The sequence below is a fragment of the Pongo abelii genome, chromosome 16 (assembly GCF_028885655.2).
Source record: "Pongo abelii isolate AG06213 chromosome 16, NHGRI_mPonAbe1-v2.0_pri, whole genome shotgun sequence".
Classification (NCBI taxonomy): domain Eukaryota; kingdom Metazoa; phylum Chordata; class Mammalia; order Primates; family Hominidae; genus Pongo; species Pongo abelii.
In genome coordinates this window covers 51,462,734-51,485,367 of record NC_072001.2, presented here as the reverse complement: position 1 = coordinate 51,485,367, position 22,634 = coordinate 51,462,734, and the positions used below count along the sequence as shown (strand labels likewise).

The window sequence follows — 22,634 nt, the reverse complement described above, 5'->3', positions numbered from 1 at the left end:
ATTAAATCACTCTGTTTTTAGCAGCTCTCTGGGTGATGCTTTTAAAAATATCACTGATAAAAAATATGTGCTTGAGACAATTACAGGTATTTCACATATAATATTTCACCCAAATCTTAACAACCTTAAATTATCTCCACTTGACACGTGAGGAGATTGAGGCTTACTGAGATTAAACAATGACACAGGGCTAAGAATGGGCAGGGTTGGAATTTAGGTCAGAACTTTCTGTGTCGACAGCCTGAATTCAACTCTGGCACTATGTTCGCTATGAGGAGTAGCTGCCATTGCTGTAAGAATACCTGGCGTTTTGTGCAGGAGGTCTCAGGGAACCCTTTTTGTTAGGTTTCAAAGAAAATGATTTCTAACTGCATTTCAGATGCCTGGAATTTATGCTGTGCCAAGCACTTTTCCACTTAATTCTAAATCCGTGGGTATTTCAAGGGGAATTTAACCCATATGGTTCTGATTCACTTGTACTTAACTCATCAAAAAGGATTGTTTTGTAAACCTTAGCCTCTTCTTATGAATGCTTTCGAGCTCATATTTGGCTGGCATTGGCTGGATTTTGAATCTGCCATGGTTGAAGCTTGGTTTTAAATCCTTCTTTCCAACAACTATTTTGTGGTGGTTTCATCCTAGGAGTGGATGGAAATTGAAGGTGAGTCATGAAGGCTCTTCCAAAACTTTACCAGGATTCCAGTGATATAGAGAGTCATTAACCTTTGAGGTTCGTGATGTTTGTTGCACTCACCTACAGCCTTACCCCATTAAGTAGTTGAATTGTGCATGGATGTGATCTATGAGGGTAAAAAATTAAAATCATAGATGTTGCATATTCCCCTGGGATGGTATAGAGAAAAATTGTCTTTGAGATAAAAGGTATTTGTGGAGGTTAGGTATATTACTACTTTGGAAAAGCCTTTTAGCATAAAGTCTTCTATTTGGGAGACATTAGAGTTATAGAGCTAGTGGAAAGTTTCTTTCAGAAACCCCCATTAGAAATGTAGAAGGCAAAAGCCTGTTTATTATCTTTGCATTTAGATGAGTTGGGTACATTCAGTTCTGATAACCTGCTGAGTTGGAGAATTAATTAACTTGTCTAATTAACTTCACATGAGCTCATCTAAGGAATGTGTGTAGTTGTGTGGCCCAGAGGAAGCAAGAACAATTTTTATACCTAGTTAACAGTTTGATTTAAGAAAGATATATTGAGTGTCTTCTATTCCAGGAAGTTGGGGTTAGAAGATAAGAGTTCAGAGATAAACAAGACTCTCCTCCTAAGGAACGTACCATTTGGTAGATTATAACCTATATGCTTCTCTTTGGACCATGGCCAAATGGTATGACTGGCAAATAGTCAATGTACAGCAATACATCATGGGAGCTCAGAAGATGAAGATGTTCATTTTGATATATGAAGCTGGACAGGCTTTTCCCAAAATGCAGTGTTTAAGTTTGGTCTTGAAGGATAAGAAGGCTTTTGAAGGCAGGGTCAGGGGTGAGACAACCAGACATGTTCTTGGGTAATACAGACAATGCCAAATAGTCTCCACAGATTTCTGCTCTGTTTATAGACGTGGAGTGGGGTGAGTCTGCGGAGGTGAATCAGAGCGTTAGAAGCTCATGCTGGGCAAAAGGGGGTTGTGCACAGTCCTCGATAATGAGCAGCTAGGATTAACATGACAGTTTTTAACTGAGCACAGATTTTCAGGGCTGGGACAGTTTAGCCTTGGATCAAGAAGGAAACACAGGAAAGGGACAAGGAGGGGAACAAGATGTGAAGGAACAGTATGTGAGATTTACACATCATCACTGCATGCCATGTTTAAATAGAACATACTGCATAACATCTTAACATGCCCTTATATTTCTGTAGTGCACAAATAATGGCTTATTCTGTCTCACGTTGAAGAAACCAATTAAATGATGCGTGTTGGGTATAAAGGTTTTTTCTGTTGAAAGTATCATTGTCATAGAATAGAAAGAGGTACAATCAGACAGAAAATTAAATATCTTAAATATTTCTCATGTATAATGTTTACAAACACCCTATTATCATCCCTATTTATAATTAAGAAAACTGTGGATCAGAAAGTAAATAATTTGCCCATGGTCACATAGATATATAAGACACTTCCGTTTCAGTTTGCAGATATAATATGTATGTGTGTATGTGGCTTACCTTTTCTATTTGTCATACTTTTTCAATTCACTATATGACGCATTTACAGAGTATATGTCATGTATGTGTTAGTTACAAACCTAATTTAAAAATGAATACTGCCCAACCTAAGCACTAAAATATGACTGATACCCATTTAGGATTCCCCGTACCATCTCCTTCCTGCTTCTCCACAGGGAGGTAACCTCTATCATAGATGTTATTACATATATTTTTTTAGCTGACATCAACATTGCTTCTGTGTTATCATGGTTTACAGTGAATATATTTACAAAAACAAAATTGGGATAATTTTCATTTCTTGCAAACAACACTCCAACACTGCACTGAGGGTTTTGTTAGCTCAAGATTTAGGAGTATGAGAACAAGGTCCTGAAACTGATTTGAACGTTGCTTCAATCTCAACAGCTGTGATTTAATCCTGGGGAGCAAGAGGGCAAAAAATGAGGCCGAAGGGGAGGCATGAAGTAACCAACAGGGCCTGATCTGGGATTTGAAAGATGTAGATTGTCGTTCCATCTGCCGCTAATTTGTTCTGTGACATTGAGAAAATAACTTCGCCGCTCTGTGTTTTGATTTACCCTTGTGTACGTTGTACCGTCATTTTGAGGAAGGCAAATTAGTGGGGAAAGCACAGCTTTTAGAATGAGAAACACCAAAAGCTGAATTCTCATTCTGCCACTTACTGTTTGTATAACCTCGGGCAAATTTCTTTACTTTGAGCCTCAGTTTCCTTCTTTATAAAATGAAGCAAAAGTCTTCCTCAGAGAATTGTGAGAATTAAGGGAGACAGCATGTCTCCCTTGTAGCCAGCACCATGCTCCATAAATGCTCATTTTCTTTTTCTTCTTCTATAAATTTCCTTCCAATTCTAAAATAAGAGATTCCAGTGCTCATCTTATACATAAATGACTGAAGCACAACCAGCTCATAATTATGGAATTTCCTGTATTAAAGGGCTCAACATTTCTCTCAAATCAGACTTGTCATTAGAAGACTTTCCAAGGTCTGGATGAACCTTTTGAAATTAACAATAACATCTGGAAAAAAAAATGGCTCCTCTCACACTCACAGAGTAGAGAGAAAGGAGTGAGAAGTATTAAATAAGTTCATTTACTACCCTTGTTTCTCCCGTTCCCTGAGCCAAAACAATAGACTATAAAGCTGCGACTTCATTTTTATTGTTTCATAAGCCATCTGCGTTTGCATAAAGTGTCAGTACCGTTACCCTATTTAAAGGTTGAATAATGTCACTGTGAGTGCAATACTTACCTTTCACTGTCTCCCGGGAACCTACCTAGGCATTTACATAGTTCTTTGCTTTCTTTTCAATCCATTCTTATTGACGTATTGTTTGAAATTGGCCACTGTTTGGGAATAGCTCCAAAATTCCATTATTTCCATGTGTCCACTCTGTTTATATTTTTATGATTGTTATGGTAACCAATCAAATATGTAACATTTGGGAACTGAGGGGAGGGGATGGTGGTCTTTACTTTCAATTGAGGGTAGTATATAGGGCATATCACATTCAAAATATCTCAATTATTTAAAAAATAGAATAGAGAAAGAGGGTCATCTAACAGAGATATTAGTGAGCTTATTTAAAAAATAGAACGTATCTTACAAATGAGAACTGGCAGTAACTCTTATGATGGTAATGATGCATATGACCATTTATTTGATTTAATTGGAAAAATACGTGTACATCAGAGAACAGTGGATTAACGGAGATGATCAGAGTTGAGTCATGTCCCAGCATTAGATATCTTACTAGGTTTCGAGGAAGAAAAATTAAGTTGATTTGGGGAATATGAGCTTAGGAAGGAATATCTGGAATTCTCATTTGCATTTGGGTAAAATTTGTTTATGCACTTGACCTACTTTGCTCAATCTTTTTGCTCTTAATTTTTAAAATACAAGCTACATAAAAATTCCAGAAATGTAGTATCTTATGCTTGGATTATTCACTCATATATATGTCAAATGACAACACAATTTGTGGACTTGGTGTCTCAGTTAGAAATGAGTTTGGATGCAAATTATGCAAAACCTAACCACAGTGACTTAAACAAATAGGGCTTAATTTTTCTTATGTCAGGAATGAATTTGGAGGTATATGGTAGCTGATGGTGATTCCACTGCTCAAAAATGTCATCAGGCCAGTCCAGTGGCTCACGCCTGTAATCCCTGCACTTTGGGAGGCTGAGGTGGGAGATCGCTTGAGCCCAGGACTTCAAGACCAGCCTGGGCAACATAGGGAGACCCCATCTCTACAAAAAATAAAAAAATAGCCAGACATGGTGACATGTGCCTGTAGTCTCAGCTATTTGGGAGGCTGAGGTGGGAGGATCGCTTGAGCCCAGGAGGTTGAGGATATAGTGAGCTGTGATCCCACCACTGCACTCTAGCTTGGCCGACAGAATGAGATTCTGTCTCAAAAAAAAAAAAAAAAAAAAAGTCATTGAGAACTGAGGTTCTTCTTTCTTTGTGCTTTACAAAACCACAATGAGATACCATCTAACACCTATTAAAGCTACTATTAAAAAGTCAAAAAATAACAGATGCTGCTGAGGTTGTGGAGAAAAAGGAACACTCACACACTATTGTTGGAAGTGTAATTAGTTCAACCATTGTGGAAGACAGTGTGGTGATTCCTCAAAGACCTAATTACAGAAATACCATTTGACCCAGCAATACCACTACCAGGTATATACCCAAAGGAACATAAATCATTCTATTATAAAGACACATGCATGTGTATGCTCATTGCAGCACTATTCACAATAGCAAAGAAATGAAATCAACCTAACTGTCCATCAATGAGACCGGAAAAAGAAAATGTGGTACATATACACCATGGAATACTATACAGCCATAAAAAGGAACAAGATTATGTCCTTTGCAAGGACATGGATGGAGCTGGAGGCCACTATACTTAGCAAACTAACACAGCAACAGAAACCAAATACTACATATTCTCACTTATAAGTGGGAACTAAATGATGAGAACAGATGGACGCATAGAGGAGAACAGCACACACTGGGCCTTTTGGAGGGCGGAGGGTGGGAGAAGGGAGAGGATCAGGGAAAACAGCTAATGGGAACTAGGCTTAATACTTGGGTGATGAAATAATCTGCACAACGAACCCCCATGACACAAGTTTATCTATGTAACAAACCTGCACTTGTAGCCCTGAACTTAAACTAAAAGTTAAAAAAAAAAAAAAAAAAGAACAAGGTCTTCATGAATCCAGGCTAGGACTTGATCTGCATGTCACCTTTATCTTTGCTCTATATTGCAAATTCAACTATTGTTTATAACAGAAGGCCAGGCAAGAGAGTAGAGATAACTTAGAACAAATCTCTTAGCTCTTCAGAATGGATTAAAAGGTGTGTCTTGCAGATTGTGGGTCATTGACATCATTTGTTTTTAAGAATAGCGGGATATATTGGTTATGTGTACCCATGGTATGTGTGGGAGGAGAGGAAAAATAGAAGGATCAGGGACTATGGTAGGTATTTTGTATACTCATTTACTACTCATACAACCTCAGGAAGCAGAGAAAACTGACTCAAAGGGTAACTTTCTTCACTGCCACATTGATAATCAGCATTCCAGAATTCAAATCAAGCATGATAGATTCATGGAATTATAAGTGGTTAATTACATCTTGAGCAAAAGGAATGAATAGTTCAAAAGATTAAGGATTTAGACTAACTTAAAGATATGTCATTTTGCATCCTCCATTCATTCATTCATTCATTCATTCATTCATTCATAAATACTTGAGTGCTTATTATGGGCCCACGGGGATATTCTAGGCCATGGAGATGCAAAGTTTAAAGAGACAAAATATGTATCCTTAAGGCTCACAATCTGATGAAAGACAATCATATAAGTGAGAGTTTACCATGGAGTTTGGTTAGTGCCACAGAGGAGGGATTAGGAGTAAGTCGTCAGGGGAGACTTCCAAGTGGAGGAATTTGGTGGAAAAATAGGGAGAGGAAAGGCATTCCAGGTAGAGGAAATGGCATTTGCAAAGACGTGTGGAAGAGAAACAGCACCGTGAGTTGAGGAACTGCAGTTCACTCAGTGTCAATGGAGGGGGAAGGCATTTAGGGAAGATGCCAGAGAGGAAGCCAAGTAGGGAGCATTTCACAGAGCGTGTTAGGGTCTAACTGAAGTTAGGTTCACTCCAGCAGGGCAAAGGGAAATGAGGGTCTACACTAAAGCAGTAGCAACTGGATTTCAGAGGAGGGGCAATAAAGAAGCTGTTGAGGTGGTAAATTTGACAAAGTTTGCGGGTGATTAGGTGGGGGTGTGAGGGATACTCTGTGATCCCCGCTGCCCTGAGTCTGTGGCCCTGTGATGTGGGCTGTAGTGATGCCCTTTCCCAAAATAAGAAGCGTGGGAGGAGCAAGTCTAATGGCAAAACAAGCTTCTGTCAGACATCTTTCTACACGCTCTGCCCTTCCTGCACTATGGAAAGAACCTTCTCTTCCTAACCTGGCTGCAGCCATCCTGGCTCAGGCCACCTGAAAGGCCACGAGGGCATCTGAATGGTTCATGATCTGACCACTTGAATGCCATCAGAGAGTGATGTGTCTAACTCGAGACGAACAGCAAATTGGTTGCTGAGCTGAGACTGGCGTGCAGGCCTCCTCCCTTTTAGGCTTATTGTCTTTAGGTTCTAGCCCTGCACTGTGTTCTGCCTAAATGGGCAAGGTAACATTATCCACAAATGCCTGCTGCCATTTGGGGAAAATTAACCAGGACAGTATGTGTTACTAAAAATTAGATATCAATTTATAGAGGGCAGTGATGACTTTCCTGCAGGTTTATGTTTCTCTGTGGCTCCCTTTGGAATTACAAGTAAAGGAAGGGGAGAACTGGAGTCGTTTTTTTGTCTGTGCTTGTGTCACTAACTAGGAGAGCTTTTTTTTTTTTTCTTTTCTTTGAGAATGAACATATAAAACTCTAGTAAATCAGAGTACGTTATCTAAGTAATGCCAAATTCTTATTAGTTACTTCTTTTTAAATAGTGCAGGGGGTTATTACCTTTTCTGAGCCATGGACACTTTTAAGAATTTGGTGAAAGAACATGTTCTTCTTCCAAAAAGGAATAAATGAAGGCATTGTATTGAGTCCAAGTGCATTGGTTGCAAGTAATGGAACTAGCTTAAGCAGAAGGGGGGATTTACTGTAAGGAAATCCCAGGTTATAAGAAACCCAAGGGCAGATGCTATAGCAGGGCTTTACCCAGGGCTGGAAGCAAAAACCAAATGCTCTCTCCAACTCTTTCTGGAGCCACCTGGTCTCTATCCCTGCCCCATGCAGGTGGACTGCTCTGTGCATCATGCACATGCTGCCTCCCTGCTCCCAAGGTACGTCACCTGAGGTCTAGCCAGCTGCAGAGGTGAACACCAGTGCTCCTCAATCCCAGTTCCAGATTTCTGAAAGAGAATATGTGATTGCTCACTTAATTGTGTTCAGATTCATCAAACTTGTACATGTGATTTATGTATAGTTTCAGGGCACCTTTAGACCTACCAAGTCCCAATCGTGGTCTTCAAGTTAAGAACCCATAACTAGAGAAATCTGAATACCCATAGACCAGCAGCACTAACTTTTAGCCGTACAACTACTGCAGAAATTTGAAAATACATTTGAATAGAAAGCATTTGCATGAGCATAGTTCCTAAGAACACTTGCTTTGTGTAGGAGTTGTGAATTTTAAATATTAATAGTGAAATCCCAGGATGGCGAATATGATGTATATTAAATTATAACACTTTCCAAGGTCGTTGATATTCTATTCCTAACTTTTACCCTTAAAGGTTTGGAAAATTCCATTTTAATTATTGTTAACATGCTTCGTAAATATCCAAGGGAATAAAACATAGACCTGTTAATACATCCAGAGAGCTAAAATCTGGCTCAAGTTTTTTTTTCTTCCACAGTTGGAGAAAATTGTGGTGTTTGGCTTCCCTCTTGGGGCATTTTAAACCACTTTTAATGCTGTCTCATTATTTTCTAACCATATACACTTTCCGCACGTATCTAACTAGCTGCCTTAGATGAAACCCCAGCGTCTGGCCAAGCTGATGTAAATCTCTAGTAAGTGGTAAGAGGGAACAGAGTAACACAGTGCCCTGTCAGTGTTCAGACAGTACACGATTTAATAGTTGTAGACCTTATAGTCTCAGGAGCAACTTTAAATCTTTTTTCTAGTTCTATAGAATGGAAGTTTCTAAGGCATATACTATTCTCCCACTGGCTCCACTGGGCAACACTTAGCTAGAACTAGAGTGGCCTATCTGCCCGTAGGATAGTATTAAGATTTAACTTTTCACATCATGTGTACCTGGGGTGTCTGGGAAATAACTATTAATTCAAAAGAGCAGGGTGAATATTTGCATAATTGCTAGTCTGTGCCATAAAACAGTTGTCACTCACCAGTGGCCCAGAATATCGAAATCTGTATGTTTCCAGTGGAGCTGCCAAGAGGCCCCATGTGATTGTCCCATTAGTAACGTGTTCTCACTCCACTTAGCAGGTCTGAAAAATGGACGAGCATAAAATAACAGTGAAAACCCAGTTCTAGGGTCTGCTGCCTTAGTCTTTGGTGTCTGAGAATATGGATCATCTGTTGTATTTGATATCTGAGCATGTACTGATTTTTGTCAGGAGTCTTCTCTTGTTGATGAATTAAATCTACATAATCGGGTTTTGGTGCTGCTGCCTCTCCCACCCCCTCAGCTCCCATGCCTGTCTTTTGCACGGTTCACTCACGTGTTCTGAGTAATGCTTGTACTTTCTTCCAACTTGTCTTTCTTCAGCTGAGTTCAGCGCCAGACTCTGAGCTGGAAACAGTCTCAGGAATTTTTCATTCATCAGACATTTTCTTCCAAAGAAAAGTTCTGAGGAGAGGAGGGCCACCTTGATAGTATGTTAGCATGCTTCTGTGACTCTGTGTGTGTGTGTGTGTGTGTGTGTGTGAAAGAGAGAAGATATACAAACAACCTATATACCACATATCTATTAGCACATGGATATTTGATAAAAAGCCAATTCTAGAAATAACGTTTGCCAACCAATGTATCAAAACCATCTCCCTGCCGTTTATCTGTCTTGATATTACAGAAAGTTCATATTTATAGGAGGCATTTCTCAGCTGTGGTTAATAATGGCTGAACTTTTGTCCCTGCTTTAAGTTTTCCACCACATCTCTCAGAATTGATGCTATCATGGAATGTGAATGTGGTGTGTCTCCATTTCCTGTAGAATGAACTCAGGGCTGGCAGCTAACGCTAGTGGTCTTGGATTCCCATGCCCTGTCATTTACGAAAGGGGCAGTGGAGTTCCTCTGGAGGAAATCCCACCCACCACGCCGGGATTCCATCACATATTGTTGGTCTGGGCCATGGGTACTTCATACTTGGTTTTCTGTGAAAATTCACCAAATACGTTTGAAGTAAGAATCTCAACCCTAATGTTTATACATAAATGTCTGAATATGATAGGAGTAAATGCTTGCTCACAAAAAGGAAGGGAAGGAAAAGAAATTTATAAAAAAGCAAAAACACACAAGTCAGGGTATAATTATATTTTACACAAGTTTTGTTTTTGTTCATTTTGATAGCGTTAAGATTTACAGATAATATCATTTTATTTAGGGACAGCCTCACTAATTCAAGTTACCTGTTCTACACCAGGTACCTTATTGTGAAAATGGGAAGAACTTGTTAATGGATTATTAGTATTTATAGCCTAATCTTCCCTAGTTTCCCCATTTCAGCAAATGACCATTTATTCAGTGATGGAAGCCAGAAGCCCAGGAGCCTTTCGGTTTCCCTCACGCTTCCCATCTGATCCATCCACACGTGCCGTTGGTTCTTTGGCCCAAGGACGTTCCCTACCTGCTGGCCTTCCACCCTTTCTATGCCACCACTCTCGCCAACTTTCACCTCAAATCCTTCAGTAGCCTCCCTGAAAGCCTTTCCATTTCCACTCCTGAGCCCTTAAAGGAGCACACTTCTCAAATAACACATGTGTTTTCAGTGGCTTTTTATTGAGCTTTGAGCCAGATCCAGACTCCTCATCATATCCTGAGATGTTCTGCATAATCCAGTCCCTGCCAAAGGATCCAACCTCATGGCATGCCCCTTCCCCTTTGCACTCAAAGCTCTGGTCACAGCAGCTTTCTTTTAATCCTAGAGAAGCCAGGCTATCTGCCAGCCCAGAGCCACTGTTCTTGCTGCCTCCCATACTTAGAAAGCACTTAGATGTTGCTCAGCTGGCTTGTGCTCATCCTTTAGGCCTCAGTTTAAATGTCACCTCCTCAAAGAAGTCTTTTCTGATAACTTTTACCAAGGTAGGTGTACCCAATTATTCTCTATGACAGCAGCATGCTTGTTTCATTTGTAACTAAATTACAACCTCAAATCGAAAACTATTTTAATGTGTTGATCTATTTATTCACTACCTCCTCCACAAGATTGCAAACTCTTTGTGAACAGAAGTTTTATGCTGTGCTATTCACTGATACAGGGTCATGGCTCAATAAATATTTGTCGAATGCATAAGGAAACCCATGATTCTGTTTTACAGTTGTAAAGTGTAGGCCTTTACAACTGTAAAGCATTGAAGTCAAAGTGTTTAATTTAATTTTAGGTTGTGGAATTTCTTTCTGTTTTTCTTTCTTTCTTTTTTTTCTTTGATACAGGGTGTCACTCTGTTGCCCAGGCTTGAGACCAGTGGTGTGATCACGGCTCACTACAGCAAACGATCCTCACGCCTCGGCCTCCTGAGTAGCTGGGAGTACAGGCGCCTACCGTCACACCCAGCTACATTTTTGTGTATTTTTTGTAAAGATGGGGTTTTGCCGTGTTGCCCAAGCTGGTCTTGAACTCCTGGGCTCAAGCGATCCACCTGCCTCGTCCTCCCAAAGTGCTGGGGGTATAGGCATGAGCCACCGTGCCAGCTAGAATTTTCTTTTTATTGTGTTAAAGTATACATAAGATAAAATTTACCATTTTAACCATTTCCTTGTGTACAGTTTGGTGGCATTAAGTACATTCACATTGTTGTGCACCTTGTCACCCCCATCCATCTCCAGAACCTTTTCATGTTCCCAAACTAAAACTCTCCATTCCTCCTTCCCCTAAATCCCTGGCAACCATCATTGCACTGCTGTCTGTGAATTTGACTGCTCTGGGTACCTCATATTAGTGCACTGCAATTGATTGATATTTTATATCAATTTATTTTTATTGCCTCTTTACTAACATAGGCCTTTACCCTCCATGTACACAATGTTCAATGTTAAAATTGGCCTGCTACTGAAAATCTTATTTCTAATAATTATTTAATGATAAAACATTCTATTAGGATTCTTCATGAACTTAATTCATCTTCTGTGGAACTTATTTTTGGAAAATAAACAATATTACAAGGTACTTTTATGATATACAGGTTAATTTAAGAATATGTTGCCCCTGACAATTTTTATATTTAATCATAAGACCCTTTCCTCTTGGGCTATTAATCTTGTTTTTGGATTGGAGAGAATATTTTATGCTTCATGGCTTTGAAAAAATATAAAAGAACAAATAAATTGTTATATAATATTATTGTTTTTGTCTTGCTGTTTAATAGCTGATGCTCTGTGGTCAAACTTCAATGTTTGGTTTAACGTGACATTTCATACAAGCTGTTTTAAAAGGGAATGAATCAGAGCCAACTGGTTCTTTAAAGTGGAATTTGCAGACCATTAAGAATGAAAGTATTCTGTATGATTTTATTATCTTGATGGTAAATATGTCACCCAAACTATGATTTGACTTTACCGATTCTCCCAGTCTTTTTTTTTCCAGTAAAAGTAGAGATAACTTTGCAGGAAGATGAAAGTCAGTAATGACTTGTAGGATTTATAGTGAAGGAACAAATAATATCAGGTAAATGATTATTTCAAAATGAGATGTTCTTTTACTCTGAACAAGATTTCTAACTGTTTTCTTCATCATGGAACAGAATAAAATGTGGTAACAATTTGCTGTAGTTGAATTGCTGCCATGTATAATTGGGTCCCACAGAACTATGGCCTGGATTTTGGTGAATTGCTTAGTCTGCATGTTAGATTAAAAGGTGTACAACAAATCACCTTGTTTCTGCAGTTTTGAATGATATTTACATTTAAGTCATAGTGGTAATACTTTTCATTTATGGAATAAAGAAAATAAAATCAGGGAAAATACTAATGTAGAAATAGTTTTGTTTTTTTCCTACGTGGTTTATTTCTAAAGTGCTTTTTAAAAACATTTAGTTACAATTAAGCCATACCTCAGATGCAGTTTGTTAAAGATAAACATTTTGCATAATATAGTTTAGTAAATTTTGCCAAAAGTTCGTATTCTTTTAATAACACTGTATAGACCATGTTAAATAGGTAATCTTGTGTGCAGTATTTTATATAAATGCATGGATTGGAAAGTACATTCAAACCTTATTGTGTCATTTTAAAAATGCCATGTAGCTTGAATAAGATGGGAGAAGCAACATTGCATAGTAAAAGTAGGCCTGAAAGGAATTTCTTTCACCTGAAATTTTATTATAAAAAATTTCAAACTTACATTAAAGTTGAAGGAATAATATAAAGTATACACATATACTTTCCACTTATATTGAATAATTGTTTCCACTTTTATACACATAATAGCTCTCTATGTGTATGTACACATATGTATGTATATATGTGTATATAGAATATGTAAAATACATATTAAAATATGTATTTGTTATTTATTTACGTTGCTGAATTATTTGAAAGTTAAGTTGCATAAACCATGAGACATCACCTCTAAGCACTAAGGACATTCTTGTATGTAACCACAGTACCATTATCACACCTAGAAAAACAACAATTCTGCAATGTCATGTAGTATGTAGTCCATATAAGATTTCTGAAATTGTCTCTTTTAGAAACAGTATCCAATTGAGTTTTGATTATTATGATTTTTAATCTAAAATAATCTCTGTACTTCTTTTGGTGAAGAGAAAGTCATTTGCTTTTGGAAAAGTTCTGGACAATTGCCTTAGAAAATATCACATGTTCTGAGTTTTCTGGTTGTTTCCTTGTGGTGTAATTTACCTTGTTCCTCGATCCCTATATTCCCTTTCAGCTAGAAGCTTGGTGTGGAAGTTTGATTAGATTAAGCCTTGACACTTTTTGACAAGAAACTTCATAGATAATGTGCACTACTTTATATTTTATAAAATCAGGAGTCCCGGAAGAATTTCAGATGGTCTCTGTGATAGTGCAATTCTGGAATAAATTAAGAGTTGACTTTTGGTGTTACTGATGCTAAATAGGCCTTGTATTTGGGCCCCAACTGGAGGATCCCCCTGGAATTCCACTCAGATACAAGCTGCAGCAGGGGTTGGATGCAGGGGTTGGATGTGAGAGTTCCTGACAGCGGCATGAGATCATGTATATCAGTGTGCTTTGTAAAACTAGAAGGAAAGAGACTGGAAATGGGAATTCTATTAACTATTAGGACACTGCCGTAGTGGATGATCAACCTTCCTAAATTTTGACTTTGTTGTTTGCTTTGATGAGCTGGTAGTTAGTATAATTAACTATAATATAATTGGTAAAGAACATAATAAAGTGCCTCATAATCAGTGCAGCACTGTGGAAATGAATAGTATTTTGCCATGATTACGATGTCAGTCCTAGTTGAGACATACTGGGTTATGTTGAGTGGCAGCGATGCCAGTTTATGGGCTGTCTTATGTTCCTAAAGTTAGACTTTCAGATAAGTAGTTGTTATCTTGCAGACATCTCCAATTAATCATGGCACATGAGCACTCTTCATTAAAGGAAAAGAGAAAGAGAGAAAGAAAACACACACACACACACACACACACACACACACACACACACACACACACAGACACCTTAGAGTCCTAGAGGGCAAAAATCATCTTGGGGAGCTTTTGCAAGACGCATATGCCTGGGCCCCATGCCACATCTACTGAATCAGGTTCCATGGGGAAAACTGGGGGAGGACAGAGTGGGGCCCAGGCATCAGCATTTTGCAAAAGCTCCCCCAAGTGATTCTGTTATGTCCTAAGGTTAAGAATGATTGCAGTAAGAGGAAGTAACAGCAGTTTGGAGGCTGATTATGATAATGGAACTTCTTAACTTTAATTTTCCTTAGACTAAAAGTTCTCTGAACTCCTTCCTCAGAAAGTTGTATTGAAATTCCACACATTAGGAGCCTAATGTTCCCCAGGCCAACCTACCTGGGAGAAATAAGTGTGCTGTGACCCTCTATGTCATGGATAAATTGATATCTCTTTCTTTTGTTTGTCATTTTTATGAAAAGAAGGATTTAAAATAATTGGAGCCTAGTGCCCAAAATTATATCCTTGTGCCTTCCCTGCAGTTTGTGGTTTAGTGACTGGGCAGGAGGGACAAGAATTCATTGTACCACAGAATATTCTTTCCCTGTAAACGATGCATTTGCTTCAGGGTGAAGTCTGATTACAAATGAAAGTGAAATAATGCTGTAGACCACAGCATTCTGAGCTGCAGAGCTGGGCATGAGCTGAGGATCAGAGGCTGCAGACACATGTTGGTCAGAGCCCAAGCCTTGAGGCCAAATCTAACGGGACTGGAGAGCAATCCTTGAGCTAACCACTCAGAATGGGAACATGGAGATGCAGAATTTCCCATGAACCAGCCACACTGGAGTAAGCCAGTTAAAAACAATTAGAATCGCACTTTAATTTTGGAAAGACTTGGCCTGTTGCCCTAGTTCATGAAGGTCTTATAAGGAAGTGATTGTAGAGCAATTTGCAAATAGAAAGCATTTCTAATACTATATTTTAGTTGCATTAGGAATAATGATTTACACTGAAGCCAGGAATGAGTCAGACGTTACACAAGCTTTGAGTTAAGCACACTCCCTGTCTAATGCTGAGACTATCTGAAAAAAAAAAAAAAAAGAGTATGTAAATTTAGCTTAATATCATGTAAGTGCTATGGGAATAATTGTAAATAATTGGATTATTAGTAAGGAATTGGGAGTGTGGGCAGATTTCTTTCTGCGGTTGGAGTATTGGACTAAAAACAGCATAACCTTGGCAATCTAAATGAAGTACAGGACGAAAAGCACATGCCGCCAAATCGGAATGACATTTGAAAACCATGCTAATACAGCATTTACCTTCCAAGACATTTTTAGATCCAATTTTATTTCATCCAGATTATGCCTCTCCCTCTGCAATCAGCAATTTTTGTTTAAAATATGAATCTACAAATACATTTATATCCACTTGCTAATCTGTACTGTCAAATAAGCCAGTTCGAATTTGTTTCCAAAATAACTTTGTCTATAGTGATAAGTATCTAGCACAGAAATGTACTAAGTCCATAGATTCTATACTACATAAAGTATTCGCCAAATATATAGTATACTTAATAAATTGGATCCCTGTGGACTGTTGGGATGCCTAATATAGATTGTCAGAATTAACAACTACCATCTCGATTCTATGTATTTCGTATTGAAATAAGAATAATACGTTATTGACCCTGGAAAAGTCTTAAGGGTTTTTTTTTTTTTAATGAAGATCTTCCAATGAGAAATTCACATCTGAAGTTATGAATCAGTGGCACACAGAACTGAATCAGATTTGTGTTAGCATTTTGTAGAGTGTCTGGATTTTGCTGGTGTCACTCACAAAACACCATATTTGTATCTATCCTGAACCTTGGCAATTCTCATATATAAGATAATTCCATAGAGTATCTTGGCGAGAGGAGGTGGAAAAACAAATCCAAGCAGTGTTGAAGAGAGGATTATAAATTAAAATTCATGTTGCATTATGCTTTTTAAGAAGGATTGAATATGGCAAGCTAACCTGAATCTGTTTGATTAAAGCATTTGCACTTGTCTCAGTAAATTAACAGAAAGAAACAAGCCTAAATTCTCTTTCTTGTTACCTAACATAGAAAGTTTTATTTATTTTTTAAATAAAAGATTACACTGCTGTGATCTTTCTAGTCTCAGAGGTAGGTTATATATAGTCACAAAAATCTTGATGACTGTTTTTATCCTGAAAAGGATTCATTGTAATGTACACTGAATGCTATGTGTAATAATGGAGAATTAGAGGCAATTTAAATGATAGACAGTAAGAAAATTACTGAACACATTCTGTTATAACTTGATGGAAAATTATGCAGCAATTAAAATCATATTGTAGAATAGCATTTATTACATGGGAAAAAGCTTTGGCACTGTTAAGTGAAGAAAATCCAGCAAGATTCAAAAGTATATTTTTAGTATAATCCTTATTTTATGATTTAAAAAAAACACACACACATGCATACACACAAAATCTTATGTACGATAATATAATCAATATGTTATCAAGGGTTTCTTTAGGTGTAATTACATTTGTTTATATGCTACTGCCTTTTCTCAGTTGTCTAAAGTAATTACTTAATTTTGAATTAAAATACATGATAAAATATTGAAATAGAAAGGAAAGACCAAACAGCAAACATGTATTTATTAAATCCCTATAGGTATTGTTTGGGAGAATTGAGCGAAAAAAATAAAGATGACTTTGGTATTTCATTTTGTCCACATAGTTCCTGCATTTTAAAGAGATTTTGTTACAAATTACTGCAGTGCTGAGTGACTTTTTCTTCATCGAAAGAATGAAATGAGGGCTGAGATTTATTCAACAGCTCAGTATTTAATATTTGTTTATATTTTTGTTTGAATTCAGTATCTGTGGAAGAAGACAGCAGGTTTTGAATAAATCTGGCATACAATGTAAAATATTAAAATATACCTAGAGCTTGACTATATAAAACTAAAAAAACAGTAGAGTAAGAAATGCATAAACAAAGTAAAAAAAAAAAAAAAAAAAAGACAAATGATCAACAGAGAAAGTGTCAGGAGAAAGGGCTGGAAAGGTGGGTGGGGCTATATCATGCAGAGAAGAGGGACACAGAGGTCTCAGGCTTGTCTTTTGGAATGGTGAGTCTGGTTGCATGTAGATATCACTCACACAATTTTTGACCTGTTTGCATATCACTTGTACTAGTATTTAATATTTTTAAAAAATTGAATTAAAAGGTTTTTCAATTCATCATCCTCATAGCAGACATAACTGTGAAATCATGAGTCTGATATATTTATGCTGTTTCATAATACACATTAAAATTAATATATGACTACTAAAATCTAAAATCATCTTGCATCCTGTGAGTGGGACATAACACTGGCATGGAGGGAGGGAGCTGGGGAGCTGGGGACTCGGCATTTGGACCATCCCGTCTGTCTCTCCAGTGCTGCCATAGCTTGGATATGGTAGCCTTCTTTACATATATGACTGGCATGGAGTTTTGTTTTTGGAATTCTTCAGAAGGTTGATCTTACAGCATGGGCATCAGAGCAGTGCTATTTCTGCAACACCATTGAACAGAGGTGGTTCATTGCAGATAGCAGAGGAGAGGGAGGAAGAGCGCATAGTGGTGGGGAGCAGATGGAATTGAAATTCCAAGGGAGGGGTTGGAGTGGAGGTGCAAGAAAAAGAAAGCAAGAGAGAACACACAGGATAGAGGGATGCCAGCAGATAAGATTCAGCTATTGCCAAAACACTGTTACGATCCAGAATGTTCACTCTTGCTGGTACTGTAATGCAAAGTTGTCCTTTTTTCCTTAGTAAATAGCATGTCTGCCATGTCCTATGAGCTACTTAAAGAAAGAAGAAAATAATGAAAGCATCCCAGTAGTTTCATTAGCACAGCCAGTGATTTTTGTAAAACTGTTGCATTCACAGGTGAAAAGAACTTACTGGGGTCATTGAGTCCATTTTTAGACTCACAGGAATCACTGCACCTGTACACTTCTGAAAATGACCTGGAAGCATGCAGATGTTGGTTTGTGGATAGAAGCCCATGAGTCCCACCCCAGCCCAGCCTCCCTTGTCTGTCAAGGTCATTGTAGAACTACAGAAATGGATATTATGGCCCTGATTTCTCTCACAAGGGGACAACCTGTGAGGACAACCTGGGTTTGGTCCTCTCACTACGTCTTTATCTTTCTTATTCGTTGTTGGCTCTCTCTCTGTAGGAAAAAAAAAAAAAAGAGGCAGATGTTATAACTAGTGGTAGACTGCTCTGATTGGAAATTCTCTTGTGGACTTAGCTTATCCCTGTTTTGCTTTAAGATGGTCATTTTGCCTAGGGGTTCCAATGATTTCAGACCAGTGTCCTCACTCTTTATATTAAAGCCTAATGTGTTTTGCATGGGCAAAATTTTAAATTCTTGTTTGTTGGTTTGCTTGTTTTGTATTTGAAATAAGATGACCCCAACTCAAAAGAAACAGATAACCATTTCTTTTATTGAAGGAACTCCCAGGAAGAAGGTGCCATGACTTGCCTCACTGCAAGCTTCAAAATTCTTTGCTTTCTCAGCCCTAAAGAACAATAGACTGGAAGCTCTGTGAGGTCAGGGATTTGGCCTCTTTTAGTCACTGAAGCATGTGTATCAGGCATAGGAGCTGATTCAGTGCAGGCACTGATATATTTTCTTAAGTAATGAGTGGATAATAATATTACCATGTTACATTTGTACAGCAATTCACAGTTGTAAAGAGTTTTCCATTAGCTCGTCTGATCCTCACAATGCCGTTTTCAAAGTGGGTAAGAACTGATGTTTTCTTCCCTATTTTGTAGGTTAGGAAATCGGGTTCAGAAGTAGAATGGTCTATCCAAGGCCTTACACAGAGGCAGTGATGCATGATTCTGTCCCTGAAATTCATTTCTCAATTTGGAGTCAAGCAAGATGGAGCACAGCTGTTCCTCTGCATGATGGTTCCTGCTTTTCTGGATTTTCATCAGATTTTTATTCTTTATTTTCAGATTACAGGACAGGCCCATGTTTTACTGTGATCAGCAACCAGATGTGCCAGGGACAACTCAGCGGGATTGTCTGCACAAAAACGCTCTGCTGTGCCACAGTCGGCCGAGCCTGGGGCCACCCCTGTGAGATGTGTCCTGCCCAGCCTCACCCCTGCCGCCGTGGCTTCATTCCAAATATCCGCACGGGAGCTTGTCAAGGTAAACCCGGGCTGATGGAATTATTAATGGATTAATCTTATTTGCTCTGGAGAGCCATTCTCCAATGAAGTTGAAGAGAATGGAAAAGTAGTGTCAGCTTCATAACTTCACAATTTCGCTGACTGCATGATATCCAGCTAAGGCATTAAGAACGTCGCTCTCGAGAGAGCAGCTGAAGTCTTACTGAATGTTTTCTTGCCAACCATTCCCCCTTTCTGACCCCAGAGGTGTTTGTATGTACCTCTGACTCCAGGGGTCGTGTGATTCTGTTTACAGCGATGCAGTGCATTATGGCAATGCTGTATAGAAACACAAAGCAAGGTTTGTGAACAAGGTAGTTTATGTTTTTCTTAATTTTTTTTTCTTCATTTGAAACTGTTAGAGTTCCTCTCTCTCATGGGTTGTGCTTAACTGACCTGAAGAAAATTGTTTCTCTCGACATTTTGCATGCTACATTATGCATTTTTTTACAAGTCCGAAATAAATTAGGATTTGTTTCACGTTTTAAATATCCCCAGATGTCGCCTGCTAGCTGCTTCTCCTGCCTCCCGTAGATGCCCTTACTCTGTTTTTGGCTTTTACTCCTGTTCTTCCAGCTGTACAAATTCTTTCATTGTCTGGATGTCTGGCAGGAAACAGGAGGAAGTGAACAGAGGCAGCTCCACACTAAACTGATGGGATTGAAAACTCTCAGGCTGTATCTGTTTCCTTTAGACAGCCTCAGGACTTTTTATAGCAAGTTGCAATATTTTCAGAAAATTCAGAATATGCTTTTCTGAGGCAAATAGATAATACTTTGGCTTTGTTTTATGTGTTAATTCTAACGGTAATGTGCACTAAAACAGAACTTGAGCTTAGTCACACAGTTTTGTGGGTCTCCATTACATTCCACTTCAATAAATTCCACTTCTGATATTGTCATTCCTGGCCTTCAGCTCCCATGTACGACATACAGCTCCTTTGGATGCCCTTAAATGTATCCCTCTGAATGTCAGGAGAAGAAATAAGTCAGCTTGAAACTCTAAAATTATCAAGGGATGGATGGTAGTATTTTATAAAATTAAAAGTTTAGTTGTTTTTTGGTGCCTTCTTATTTTTCCCATTTTTAGAAAATCCCAGTGAGTTTTGAAGAATTTGTTGGTCTTGGGATTACAAAGTTAGCTAATACCCATGAACTCGTTGACAGTGACCAGAGAGCTAGACTTTTAACTGCCTCAGCTGCCCATCAATGAGCCATTGTCAGAGGTTAGGGTGCTAATGGAATTGGGGGGTGGGGGGGTGGGGAGAATGAACTGCCTTCTCTTTGTCTTTGCTATTCGTTTCATAAATCTGGATCTTTCCAGCATTTGCTTCCTGTTTCTTTCTAACTCTGCTATTCAACATCCAAGAAAAAAAATGTTTTTTATAAGAAAAGTTTTGAAAACCCATTGAATCACAATGGCAGTTATATTGCCATTTTGAGAGTGAAATTCTTCACGTTTGGTTGTTGTTGTTGTTGTTGTTTTTTCTAAGAGATTCTGCCACCAGGTTGTGGCTCTCGCCCCTTGCTGGTGTTTCCAGTCCTTGGGTCAGATGTGAGGGGCTGTGGGCAAATGGGTTCATAAAGGAGCTTATTCTGTCTTCAGACCTGGAGTATACAGCCAGTGGAGAATTGCCTTGTCTATATTTTCTGTTGGCCAGAAATCATGATCAACAAGACAGCTAGTTCTGCCTATATGTAAAAATCTTGATTTTCAAAAACATTTTAAAAAATACATTCAACACAACAAGAGAGTGGAAAATTCTGGTCTAAGACAAAACTGAAATTGGCTAGAAAACATAATCTAATGATTTTCCACATATAATCATGTATCTGTGGGTTAAGACATTTCATTTAAAACAGTAAGTGACACTTTTATAGTAAACTAAATTGTTGTTTCTTTAATATCCCTCTTACTGCATGCTGACTTTTCTCAAGAACACAGGCGTTGAGATCTTATAAACAGCAATCACTTTTTTGCTTTACTCAATGAAGAGTGAAACTAAAGAGCACATTAGGTTTCCAGGTTTCAAAAAGAATACATTAGACTGTTTACTTGGGGATTCTTTATTAAATCAGACTTTTCTGTTATGAACAAAGAGATGGAGAGAATGTACATGTACTTTTATAATCTTTATAACAGAAGTAGTGAGCCTGAGATGATTAATTTTGCTCCTGGAAGGTTAATATTTGGGCTTACACATAAGAACCCAAGTTAGTCCTTAGGTGCTGGTTATACAACAGTGAAGAAAATGGACAAAGTCCCTGCTTTCTGGAAGCTTATATTGAAGACATTCAATTTATTAAATAAAACAAACAGGCATGTATTAGGTCAGTGGGTGGTTAGTCCTGTGGAAAAAAATAAACAGGAAAGGAAGGATGATTAGAGCCAGGAACCAGGTGTTGCTGTTGGACTGTCAAGGGAAGGGCTCGTGGCTAAAGTGGCATTGGAGCACAGACCTGGAGGATGAGACATTGTGGGCCATGCAGCTCTCTGGAGGAAGAATATTCCGGGCAGAGGGGCAGCCATTACAGAGCTCTGTGGCAGGTGCATCCTTGGCATATTTGAGGAATCCAGTGTAGTGGGAGAGATAGGAGGGTGGAAAATGGGTAAAAGAGCAGAGAAGTCATGTAGAACTCCCCAGGACGTAGTACACACTTGCACGTTGAGCTGGGGAAAGACATGATCTCACTGACATTTACAAAGGTGCCTTCAGGCGGCCACTGTGCCAGCAAGGTAAGTCTGCAGCTGAAACTACACACTCACTCACCTAACAATTTCTCTCGCTTCTTGGCCTAATTTTCTGAGTTGTTTAATTTTTACTGTGCAAGGCACTTCTCCAGAATGTGAAGTGAACATTTCCACTTCATTTGCGCAAAAACATTTAGCTGTCTCGTGTAGTCTGAGTGACCTTCAATAAATTCCGTTTCAACTAAATCACTCAGTACAACTCTTAAAGGTAGTTTCATTGTAGAAATGTATTGCATTTTGATTTGCAAGATTTTTTGAATAACTGATTATTACTACCAATCTGGAGATAAAAATGAAGCTGTGAATAATGGCCTTTTAAACGTATCTTTCTACTTTGCTGCGTATGTGCTAAAACCCTCAAAAGTTAATACACTCTCCTCTACATTAGGAAACATGGAAGGTGGGAAAACAAACAATGCTTGTGACTTCTTATGGAACATTATTAATCAAATGATGTATTTTACATAATGCAATTGTGAGAAACAGTTTCTCTAATCATATTCCAAATATTGTGATGGACAAATCCCT

At 38.4% G+C, this 22,634-nt stretch overlaps 1 protein-coding gene across 2 annotated transcripts in view; it reads left to right on the top strand.

Moving 5' to 3' along the window:
• The window catches only part of FBN1 (fibrillin 1), a 235,048-nt gene that overhangs the window by 88,133 nt on the left and 124,281 nt on the right, over positions 1-22,634 (top strand). For both annotated transcript variants that reach the window (XM_063716643.1, XM_024232279.3), the window contains exon 7: positions 19,138-19,335. In XM_063716643.1, coding sequence (XP_063572713.1) covers positions 19,138-19,335 — 198 coding nt within the window. The remainder of the gene's footprint in view (positions 1-19,137; positions 19,336-22,634) is intronic.